The sequence below is a fragment of the Peromyscus eremicus genome, chromosome 6 (genome assembly GCF_949786415.1).
Source record: "Peromyscus eremicus chromosome 6, PerEre_H2_v1, whole genome shotgun sequence".
Lineage (NCBI taxonomy): Eukaryota > Metazoa > Chordata > Mammalia > Rodentia > Cricetidae > Peromyscus > Peromyscus eremicus.
Genome location: NC_081421.1, coordinates 89,308,337 through 89,320,670, shown reverse-complemented (window position 1 = coordinate 89,320,670; position 12,334 = coordinate 89,308,337). Strand labels below are relative to the sequence as shown.

Sequence of the window (12,334 nt, the reverse complement as noted above, 5' to 3'; positions counted from 1 at the left end):
ATTATTATTAATTAAGAGATTTTCTATTCTTTTTACATACCAACCACAGATTCCCTTCACCTCCCTCCTCCCATCCCTCAGCCTTCCCCCCAGTCCCACCCATTCCCACCTCCTCCAAGTCAAGGTCTCCCATGGTGAGTCAGCATAGCCTAGCACACTCAGCTGAGGCAGGTCCAAGCCCACACTCCCTGCACCAAGGCTGCGCAAAGTGTCCCACCATAAGCACTAGGCTCTAAAAAGCCGGCTCATGCACCATTCCCACTGCCTGGGGGCCCCCTAAATAGTTCAAGCTAAAAGACTGTCTCACCTATCCAGAGGGCCTAGTCCAGTACCATGGGGGCTCCTCAGCTATTGGTACACAGTTCATGCATTTCCACTAGTTTGGCTGGTCATCTCTGTACATTTTCCCATCATAATCTTGACGTCCCTTGCTCACAGAATCCCTCTGAGTAGTTTTCTCACCTGTCTGAGCTGTCATAATTTAAGGGAATGCTCAGGGAAGATCCTTTGTGGCTCTTTGGATCTGCCCCACCATACACCCGACAGTTAGGCAGTAGAGGCAGCAGCACCATCCAGTAACTAAGTCAGTAACTAACAAAGCTGAAGGCAGAGAGGAATATAAGGCAGTTCCCATCACCCCTACCTTGGTGAGCAGCTCATGAACATGGTTGGACCAGGATGGCATAGCATATGAAAGGGATATTTTGCTTCTTTGTTTATAGGGTCTCGCCATATAGTTTGCCTGCTTTGAACACTACATCTTCCTGCTTCATTGCCAGAGCTGCCACAGGACAGGGTGAGGACTCTGACAGATTTGTTTTTATTGTTGTTGTGGATCATATTTTCTACTTCCTCACATGTCTTATGTGGTTTTTTGCTTGTTTTTCCAGATTCTGGACACTTTTTCTCTTTATATGAAATTTTTTACTGTTCTGTAGTTTCCCAAATATTCTTAATCTTTGTTTTGTGATAAAGCTCCTTGGTAATAGATTCATCTTTTTAAGATGATGAGTCAGGTCCAAACAGCATTAAGGGTAAGATTAGTTTTTTTCCAACTGTAAGGCAATTTGCTGTTGAGCATTCTGCATATTATTCCTTGAATTATGAGTTGTTCTCTAACCCCTGACCAGTGAACATACATTATTCTTGGTCTTACATAATTTCCAGGAACTGTTTATTCCATTCCATTCCAATAGCTTCCCTCACCCTATCCCCACTCTGAGTGGTTTTCTCACATGTCTGAGCTGTTGTAATTTAAGGGAATGCTCAGGGAAGACCCTCTGTGGCTCTCTGGGTCTGCCCCATCATACACAAACATTCATTACTTCAACTTGGGGAGAACCCTGTGCTCTGTTCAGGTCCTTGGTTCCTATCTAGTATCCTCTCTGGGATGATTGAGGCAATCACTGAATTTCCCTCCTGGTTTCTCCTTTCTTGTGACATCCCAGCTGATGTCTAGTACCTAAAAACTGCTTAAATATAATTGTGTGTTTTTTTAATGTTTCAGGTGGGAGAATAAACACAGTTCTTATTCCTCTAGCACATCTGCCATGAAACTTCAAAAAAGCATTTTAAATGAAGCAATACCCTTTTCTAAGGGAATGAACAGTTGTCAAACATTTCCAAAAGAGAAAATATTTCTCCAGGGAAAGAGTCTATTAGGGGTAAAGCATTTCAGACCTCTGCCACGAGAAACACTGTGAACTCAGTGGGCTCATCCCCAGTGGGGAAGCTTTCATTCATTTTTTCCTCTGCTGTTTATGTTTTTCAGAAATTAAATCTATATGAAAACAATGCACTATTGGAACTCAATAATGTGCAGAAGTCAGAGCAAAGACTATATTTAGATAGAATTGTTTTTATGTTTTAGAAAAGCTCCTCCCTGCTACTTAAAATGATTTATAGATGACTTCAAAGTTCTAATTTTATAATTAACTAAAATTAGAATGCCAAACATTAATAATCACAGGATTACTGAAAGAGAATTTGCATATTTTACGTAGTTAATTAGCACAAATAATTAGTGTGGAGTATCACCTCAAACATTTCTCGGAAAGCTAGTGTGTATTAATTCAGGTAAGGCATAGAATTTAAGTAGTTAATGTGTATTAAAGTCTATATCCCATGTGAAGAGGGCAGAAAACACTACTCAAGGCATTGTGAGGACACACGGGACTGGGCCAGAGATTTCTATCATTTTACTAATAAATCTTATTTCCAAATTACAGCATCAATGAGCTTTGACAATCCTTCCTCCGAGAAGCCCCTTTTTGCCTTTCCTAAAAGTAACCTGAGTTCATATTTCCAGAAGGCGGGGTGGACCGTGAAATTCTGCAGGGAAATGATAGTACACGCCACACTGTCTGGGTAGGACCCTTGGTAGGTGCTGCCCTTCCCACTCAGATTCCATTCAGCTTTACCTTTCCCTCCCTAAATGAACTCTATTTCTATGACTAGCAATAAATTTTCTGTAAGATTTGACTTTGCTTCCACATGTGAAAATCCCCTCCTATCAAATCACCTATCTTAGTTAAAGTGTAGCATTTTCATTTATTATTACTAATTATTATTATTCAAATAGACTTTCACACCCTGGCAGGCCAGGCATTTACAGCAATCCTTAACCCAAAGGAAAAATTGATTGCTAAGATGTAGAAATTTGTTAATGACCTGCAGAAAGAAAGTACAGCTAAAAGACGAAATGACACTGAAAATTAGAAGGGTTCTGAAAAAACAAAGTAGCTGTTGTGGTTTGGGTCCACATCCCCCAAGGGTCCACGTGTTAACATTTGGGTCCTCACTGGGTGGCACTATTGGGAGACTGTGGAAACACTGAGAAGTGGAGCCTAATGGCAATGTTCATGGACTTGTGCTGAAACAGAGCATCCTAGCAGGGGAGTAGACAGGAGCAAAGCTGTTCAACTCGTGGCATCTGGGAGGCAGGGCAGGCTCTACCAGCTTAAATACCTGACCATGTGAGCAGCAGCACCAGAATCAAGGAGCCTTGAACACAGAGCAACTGTGTGTTCATTGCCTTTGCTTTTGTTTTTCTGCTTTAAAATGAACAAAGTAAGAGAAGGCTAAACACTCATCAGAACACATACAGCCACTGAAACAGAAATTAACTGATTGATATTCTTCATCAAGTGGATTTTTTTATAAGGTGGACCATGACGGCCTTTCACCAGCAGAAAGGCAAAGTTTTGCTGGACATTTGGTTTGTTGATAATAATTAGGCCATCCTTATAGAGACTTAATCACTGAATCTACTAAGCATTTCTGTTCTCATATTATCGTGGAAAGTTAGCAATGACAGCCACCAAGTCCTCCTATAACAGATAAAATCTTCACAGCAGGATATTCCTGAGTCCAAGAGTTATGACTGGAAGGAAGGCCTCTTGCCTGACATTATCTCAGCACAAGACGCTATAGGGATGGAAAAGCAACAAGCCTGTTGCAGAAGATGCCTTTGTGCTGTCTGAATGCTCCCGAAGGGAGGGGAGTGTAAATTGTCAGGTTACCAAAGCACTGAAATCTACCAATGGAAAGAAGTGTGCAGGAGGCAACACGCTGTTTGCTCTTTTATGAGGAACTCACAGAAACGTGTTTATCTGGTGATGAAAAAGCAACATGAGAGGGAGCAGTCGGGACTTATCAGAGATCACAAACAATTCTGAGATCTAACTAAACCTAAAGCATATTTGGGGGAATATGAATGAGGTAGGTATGCTACTAGCTTGCAGTAAAACAGAAAACTTGCTTTGCGGCAGATGGGGAGACAATGTATGCTCCAGTTACCAAGAACAGGAGAAAATAGGAGACAAAATCAAACACACAAAAGGAAATGATAAAAAATGCTGTTCCACTTTCTTATTTAATTCCTTCCACATTCCTCTATCGTAAAAGTGTGGAGAATTAAGGTATTCCTGGTTTTATGGGCATGATTTTTTGTTATATTGTAGTATTTTTAATTTCATTGATTATCCTTCAGACTTTAGTGTGTGTGTATGTGTGTGTGTATGTGTGTGTATGTGTATGTGTATGTGTGTGTGTATGTGTGTGTATGCGTATATGTGTGTATGTATGTGTGTGTATGTGTGTGTGTGTGTGTGTGTGTGTGTATGTGTATGTGTGTGTGTATATGTGTGTGTGTATGTGTGCATGTGTGTGTGTGCATGTGTGTGTGCATATATAGTGCACTTTGGTTGTATCTACTCCCACTCCTCCTCTATATCTCCTTCCTCCCAGACCCCTCCCCCACATGCTTCCTAACTTCATGTCTGTGATTTTTCTTTCTAACAACCCATTGAATCCAAACAGTGCTTTCTGTATGTCCTAGAGTATATAGGGCCATCCACTGGAGCACAATACATGTAACATTTTGTCATAATGTGGTAAATAAAATGCGTATGCCTGAAAAACTTCCAACACTAATCACTACCTCGTTGATACAATTATTTCATTAAAAAAGGAATACTTATACTGCCTCCTGTCATCTTCTAAATTATAAATTAAATGAAGTAATCCTTGAGATGCATACTCTGCCCAAATTAAGACACACCCCTCTCTAGAAGGAATGGTTAATAAACCACATCGATTGTTTTCTTCTTTTTTCTTCCTTAACTACTAAACATTCCTTCTACTGGTCACAAGCTCGAATGATCCTTCTGCCCTGCCTCCATTCAGCCTATATAAAGCCTTAAGGAGACTTTTCATAAAGACCCAGCAGTCTACATTCACGTGGTAGTCCTTTCTCCAATTCCTGTTTATGTAAGTACACTGAAAGCACTCTAACAGAGTCCTAAACAACTGGTTTGTGGGATAATTCCCAGTGTAAGGACAGGACTCCCATTGCTTGAGATCCTCAGAGTTTATCATTGTATTGTGCTGAATAGGATTTCAATAACATTTATACACAGACCACGAGAAATCAGAGAAGGGATTTCTTTTTCTGGTTTGTTCTTAATAGACTCTAGAGTTGAATATAAATACATTTTACAATGTTAATTATAATTACAACAACAACGTCTGAGAGAAAATGTTTAAATAAAATAGCCAAATATGAAAGAAAATTTATAAAAATGAAATCCATATAACTTCTGGAATGTAGTAAAATATTTTTGTTTTATGAGAGAAATAAAGAGAGTAACACTTTGATTTTAATGTCATAACAGGGAAGATAAAATCATACCTTCATTTTGTACCTATTGACAGTTCTGTTCTTCAGACAATTTCTCCTTCTAACTGTGTGAAAGCAAATAGCTGCTAAGTCACAACGTTCAATGAAGGGAGACCAGAGTAGAACACAAGGGAATCCATATCATTAATATCTCTCCAAACGTTCTTTTATTTATTGACGGAGAGTTACATAAACCACTTTGATCACTTGTGATCGGTACCTAGAATAATGTCAGGAAGTTCTGAGAACAGTGCAGAAACAGAATGGGCCAGATGTGACCACCAATGGTGATGAACCCTGGAGTATTAGTGACTAGGACTTAGTTCAGCCAGAGTCATTCACCATCAACACCCAAATATTCCTTTTCAAACTAAAGTCTAACACAATCAGTTATAGTTCTGAACCCCACACTCAAAGCCTCCATTTAACTTTTGTCTCTGAATTATTTTTAATACTTAAAAATTCTTTATAAGGGTATTTTGCCTGAATGTATGTCTTTGTACCACACATGTGCAGTGCCCAGAAGAGGCCAAAAGGGGATAGCCTAGATCTAGAGTAACAGAAGACTGTCAGTAGCCATGTAGGTACCCTAGGTCTGGAGTAACAGAAGACTGTCAGTAGCCAAGAAGAGCAGCCAGAACGCTTAAACTCTGAGCCTTCCCTCCAGCTCCGGTCTCTTGTTCTTAATGGGATACATATTTGAATGTTGTTAAATACTGGAAAGATAATGAGAGAGTATCAAGCTATAAAAATAAATTTTAAAAAGTGACAAGAACATTGTAGCAGATGAAAATTCATGTAAATCCTTTTCTAAATGAAAAAGTACTGTATCTCTAAATTGAGAAAAAATAGGCAAATAGTGACAATCAAAGAATAAGAGTTCAGGTCTTATATACTAAAAAAAAATAATTATTTTTCATTAGACAGTGTCTCACTGTGTCACCCTGGCTGGCCCGCAGCTCAATATATAGACCAGGCTAGTCTCGAATCACAGAAATCATTTTAAAGTTGCTTCCTGAGTGATGTAATTAAAGGCATACCCCACCATGCCCAGCTGTAACTATTTTTTTTTTATTCAGTCAGGAACTTAGTGGACAAAAGACAGGAATTCTTCCAGAATAAACAAAAAGAAAGAAAATGTTGAATACATATATGCATATATATGCACATATATATAATGTTGAATATATATGTGTATATTTTTCTGTGTGTTTGTAATTAAGAAGGGAGCATCTTCTGCATTTATGTGTTGTAATATGGAGGGTCCCCAACAACCAAACCTTAAGTTACAGACAGAGAAACAGAAAAAAAAATAATAATTTGATTAATTAGTATTTGCCCTCAGAAGTAAAGGTTGTGGTCTCTAGGATTGAGTGCCCTGTCAAAGAGCCTCATTGAACAAAATATATCCAAACTGAAATACATGGTGGTAAAACTTTATACCATTAGTTCTAGGAAAGTCTTGGAAATTTTCTTGTGACTCAGAATATTATCCGAGTTAAAGAATAAAAGTATGAAATTATACATTACAGACTATGAGTGAAATTACCAACCTAGAATTCTGTATCCAGCAAATCCATCAATTAGATGCTCATGTGCAGTAAAAGCTTCCAGTCATATTTTCTAGGTATCCCGTGATGAAGACAATAATGAACCTTTCACACATGGTGCTCATGCCCTAAGCTCTTGAACCTGTGAATGTTACTTTAAATGGCAAGAAATATGAAGATTGGAAATAAAGTTTACCATCAAACTGGCCTTACAGCAGAGAGGTTGCCCTCGGTGGTTCGGGTGGGACCAGTGTAATCGCAAGTGTCCTTGAAAGTGTATGATGGGAAATCAGATGGCTCAGCATGTCAAGACACTTACAGCCAAGCCCAGAGACCTGAGTTTGATTCCTGGAACCTACATGGTAGAAGGAGAAAACTAACTCCTAACCCCTCACAAGCTGCCCTCTCTGACCTTCACACACATACTGTGGAATTTGTGGATCCAACCACATGCATAGACACACACAAAATAAATGAATAAACATTTTTTAGGTGTAAGGGAGAGGCAAGAGAGGATGTCAGAGGGATGCATTTTGAGTTCCTCATCCACAACTGCTGACTTGTTGGCTTTGCACATCTAAGGCTGTGCAGCCAGCCAAGGAATGTGGACAGGTTTTTGAAAGTGAGGCTAAGAGAGAACCTCTTTCCTTGACCACTAGAAATGAAGATGGCCCTGCCCACATTTATTTTAGACCAATGATGTTTAAACCTGAATTCTAGCCTTGAGAACTACAAGGTGATAAATTTTTAGAGTATCTCCTAGAAGAATCTCTCTACTAAAGAGAATATTCCCTCCCCCCCCCCCCCGCCGCCAAAAAAAAAAAAAAGCAGAAGACCTGGAATGAAAGGAAGTATATCACAACAGAAGGAAAAGCCAGGAAGGTAACTCTCAAGATGGCAACAAAGGCAAATCCCCAGACAGTTGCTGTGGACCGCACCTAAAGACAGAAGAACGAGCAGCCTCCAGGGATTCAGAAGGAAAAACAATGAATAAGCTACCGAATCATGTCAAGAATTAGATACTTTTTTAAAAAAACTTTAAAAAATAGATAACTAAGCCACTATTAACTACAAGAAAGGTAAAAAGCTGTATATAAAAAGGAACTGTATCCCCATATGTAGCACCATATTTGAATATAATCTAGATGGTTATAAGAATAACAGAAACATGATGTCAAATTTGCTAAAAAGTTGTGGTCCATCTATTATGGACTTTTCAATAATATATGGGAGGAAGACAAGTATGCACTGTAAACGCAGAAGTCTTCATCACTTTAAAGATAGCCAACAAATAAGACTTAAGTTTACAAATCAATACACAGCATCACACACACATATGCACACACACATAAACACACACACACACACACACACACACTTCACATAGGTAGATAAAATGGTACTTTATGGGAGGGGACAAATAATTAGTTGTCTGCAGCTTTTCATTATTTTAAACACTTTTGACCTTTCAATCCCTGGGCATGTCTTATTAAGTCAAAAACTAAAATGAGATTTGAGAGATAAAATTACGGTGATTTATATGTTAAAATATTCACATAATTAACAGCAGTAGCAAAATTATGAGAAGGCATTTCCACCAGCACACCCATTCTCTGTCCACTGTCTTTCTCTTCTGTCACAGTTGATGCTCTAAATGTTCCATTCACTTGTCTGTCCTTTGCTTTCCTAGCTTATGGGAGCAGAGCATCTATGAAGACAGAATTATAATGTACTTTTATCACCACTATATACCTAGAAACTAAAACAATACCTTCTACACAGAAGGCATTGAGCTAATGGAACCAACTACATGGAAAGTTTGAAATCTTCCTTAATGTTTATTCTTAAACTGAATAACCATTTATTGCTTTAAAATTTGAACAAGGAACCTGCATAGTTATCTTCATCATAAAGAAAAGCAAAGGAGCTGCCTATGAAGAGAGCAGGAGAGTGCAATGATGGTCCACCTTGAAGGGCGAGTTGTGTCTTGTCTTGTGAGATCAGGGCATCGGAGGCCTGGGGCCTGCTGGAGCCTAAGAGCTCAGCAAGAAGGTAAAGGTGCAGGAAAGAGCCGGAACATCAGCTTCTACTCTGCCCAGCTAATTTAAATTACTTTAGGCTTGGACATATGTGAGCATAAATCCTTCAGTTAGCAAGACACTGAAGGTGCTTTTTAGGAAATGCTTCCAGAGTCCCGGGGTTGGAATAATAAACAACCTCAACCTCAGAAGTAGTTAGAGCCTCTTCTGGGTGTCCTTTGATCATCCCACTCTCAAACTCCAGCAGCAGGTAACTCCCCCACAAAGAAGCCTGTGGCCTGGGAAAAGGCATGTGATTCTGTACCCTACAACAAGCCCTCCTCCACATTCAGTCACAAATAGCTCTCCACCTCCCTTGCAGTTAAGTCCTCTTGCTATCAACCCATCAGGGAAGAAGAGCTGAACTTGTAACCCCTGGCCTCCCTGCTGGTACAGCAGAGAATAAAGCCTTTTCTTTTCACAGAGAAAACAATGCCATAGGACCGGCTATTGGATACTTTGGGCAGGAGGCCCTTGCTCAGCATCTGACATATACAGTGGATGGGGTAGGTGAGATGGTGAGGAAAATGCATGCCAGTTTATTTATTAATTTTACTATCTCTTTTATTTGTTGAGATTATAATTAAATCATTGCATCCATCCCCTTTCCTCCTTTCAAATCCTCCCACACATCCCTCCTTGCTCTCTTTCAAATTCATGGACTCTTTTTCCTTTAATTGTTGTTACACACACATATGTACACGCATGTATATTCTTAAATGCAACCTCACATGCCTGCTTTTATCCTCTTTAGCGGAGCATAGTTAAGTGGATTCATGGCTGCTATGAAAAATGCTTTTTAATGTAGTCTCCAGTTTACTGTAGTCTCATGTACCAGTTAATATCAATCAAGGAGGCTGATCTTATAACAACCTCTGTTCATATGCCAACATCTGCCAAAATACCACCTAAACTAATTCTTCCTCTTTTTATTAAGAATTTCATGCATGCATATCATGTATTTCAATCATACCTACCATCCAGCTCCCCTGTTTTTCTCCCCAACACTTTTCCTCCCCACTTCATGGCCCAGTACCTAGTCACCTTCCTGTCTGCTGCCTCCTAGTCCCAGTCTCTTTCTTTGCTCACTTACCTGTGCCAGTTTCTGGATTTCCTCTGCGTCTGCCGAGTACCACGTCTCCCCAGCTCTACAGGCTCTCTTCCATGGTTGGATTTTTCCCACAGAGTATCTCTTGTGCTTGCTGCCAGCCCTATTCCTGTACCTAGGAGCATCCACTTACTTGTTTTACTTACAGTGTGATTGTGTTTCCAAAGCCTTCCTCCTACTATGATCTCTGTTTTTCACATTATATAAGAAAGACCAGTGGGTTTAGCACAAGAGATGTATAAAGAACTGTCCACATTCTGTCCCTTGCTGCTGTCTTTAGGTATATGTTGCTCGTGTTAAGGCTGAAGTCCTTTGTTGTTTTGACTAAACTCTCCATTTTTATTTGAGTTTTTAAAAAAATTAGTTTCTCATAAGAGTCTTTTGCATTGTCTTCTTAAAACATTCAAATATATTTTAAAGAGTCTAAAAATTTAAAATGCAGGTGATTTCACTCTCCCATCCCAACATTCACATATTCTTGCCTCTCATTTCATTAGATTGCCCTAGGTCCTTTTTTTACAAAATAACACAGCAATCAAAGAGGAGGAAGACTCCAAGAAAGTAATTGTGATGTCTGAGTCTATGCTATAATCCTATTAAAGACATCATGGGGAGAAGCTATGATCAGTTTAGCATTTCTGGCTTAATCAAAAATTTAATATAATTCATTACAACATGGGAATTGCATGCATTTCATTGTAAGATATATTACAACGAGTTCAATATTATCGCTATACATAAGCACAAATAGAGACTCAAAAGAAAAGGTAAACAGACAGTAGTGGTTTGGGCTGGCTGCAAGTGCACTTGTCATTGATAACCTGCTACTAACATGTGGGTTATACATACAGGATCTAGAAAGGCCAACTTTAGTGACGGTTCACCACAACTTCAATTTATGATGGACATAATGAGGCTAAGCAAGCTGGAGCTCCGAGACTCTGTCACAGTTCACGGGGATGAAAGTGACAGAAGGGAAATGAAGCTTAGGAAATGGAAACAGAGCTGTGATCCTCAGTGACAGTAACCTGGGGGCCCCTGGCTAATCTGGGGTCAAGTGTAGTTATACTAACCAATCAAGTCAGGGCATACTGTGACATTCTAGAATGAAACTAAGAAGTACTGGGTTATGGGCAAGCTTATTAAAAGAAAAGTAGATGGAGGCAGAAAGAAAGAGGTGTGACAATCAGATAAAAATGTAACTCTGGAGCTAAAGGACTTTTGTGCATGGTGCTAGTATGGCATCCATATTCACAATCAACTTAACCACAAAAGAGTTCCATTGAAAATTATCTATGCCAGAGCAGGGAGCTACAGATACATCTTCGGTATATCAAGAGGAGGGTACGTGAAGTCATTATTGTACCTGAAAGTTTTCCTGTGCCCACCCAGCTCCCCCATCCTCCCAGTCAGGACAAATCTCTCTCATCCACCAGTCCTGCAGCCACTTGGACCCAAGTAAACACACAGAGGCTCGTATTAATTAAAACTGCTCGGCCATTAGCTCAGGCCTACCACTGACTGGCTCTTACACTTAAACTCAGCCCATTTCTGTTAACCTATATGTTGCCACGTGTTCTGTGGCTTTACCTGTGTACCATTACATGTTGCTCCTGGGGTGGTTTGCTGGCGTCTCCTGACTCAGCCTGCCACTTCCCAGAATTCTCCTTGTCTGTTTATCCTACCTATACTTCCTGCCTGACTACTGGTCAATCAGCTTTTTGTTTATCAACCAATCAGAGCAACACATTCACAGCATACAGAACATCCCACAGCACATTATGGAAGGGAATGTTTGTCACCTCTCACTTTGAATGGCATATCTTTCATTGGAAAAATATACAATCTAGAGGTTAATGCTCAGTGTACTTACCTCTACGAAGATGAAACAGGGGAAAATTGTGTTGCTCCTAAGCTCTTGGCCTTGGTGATTAGGAAACATATTTTCCTGTTGGCATAGAGAAAAGAATACAGAAACTGTGATATCCACTTTGTACATGGCTACACGCTCTGTGGGAGCTCAATAAATTCTCATCATAAAGCTAACTTTGTCTTACCAGGAACTGACATCATACATCTTGAGTTATTGCCTGCAGTGTCAGAACATTGATATCTTCTGCGTGCCTTGCATTCAGCATCCACAAGGATGCTTCCTTTCTGAATACGGCCCCTGACTTGCCAGATCATCAACTATTTCCACTTTCATCTATGCACAGCCAGGTAACTGACGTTGGACTGCACCTATTGTGAGATGGGTGGGAGTCTGGTGAGCACCTGTACCCCCAGTACCTGCCTCACCAAATGTTCACAGTGTCTAGCATGTTCCTAGAAGGCCTCTCACCAGGAAACCTGTCAACACTCCCACTGCATGTGCTCCTGCCTCTAAGAAAGCAGGGAAGGAGGAAGGTGTTCTCAACAC

The 12,334-nt window shown here is 39.9% G+C and overlaps 1 protein-coding gene across 2 annotated transcripts in view; it reads right to left on the bottom strand.

Annotated features, from left to right (window-relative positions):
* Plppr5 (phospholipid phosphatase related 5) overlaps positions 1-11,866 on the bottom strand; it is a 180,407-nt gene extending 168,541 nt beyond the window's left edge. For both annotated transcript variants that reach the window (XM_059264989.1, XM_059264990.1), the window contains exon 1: positions 11,789-11,866. In XM_059264989.1, the coding sequence (XP_059120972.1) occupies positions 11,789-11,857 (69 nt within the window). In that variant the 5' untranslated portion in view covers positions 11,858-11,866. The remainder of the gene's footprint in view (positions 1-11,788) is intronic.
* Between the last annotated feature and the right edge of the window lie 468 nt (positions 11,867-12,334).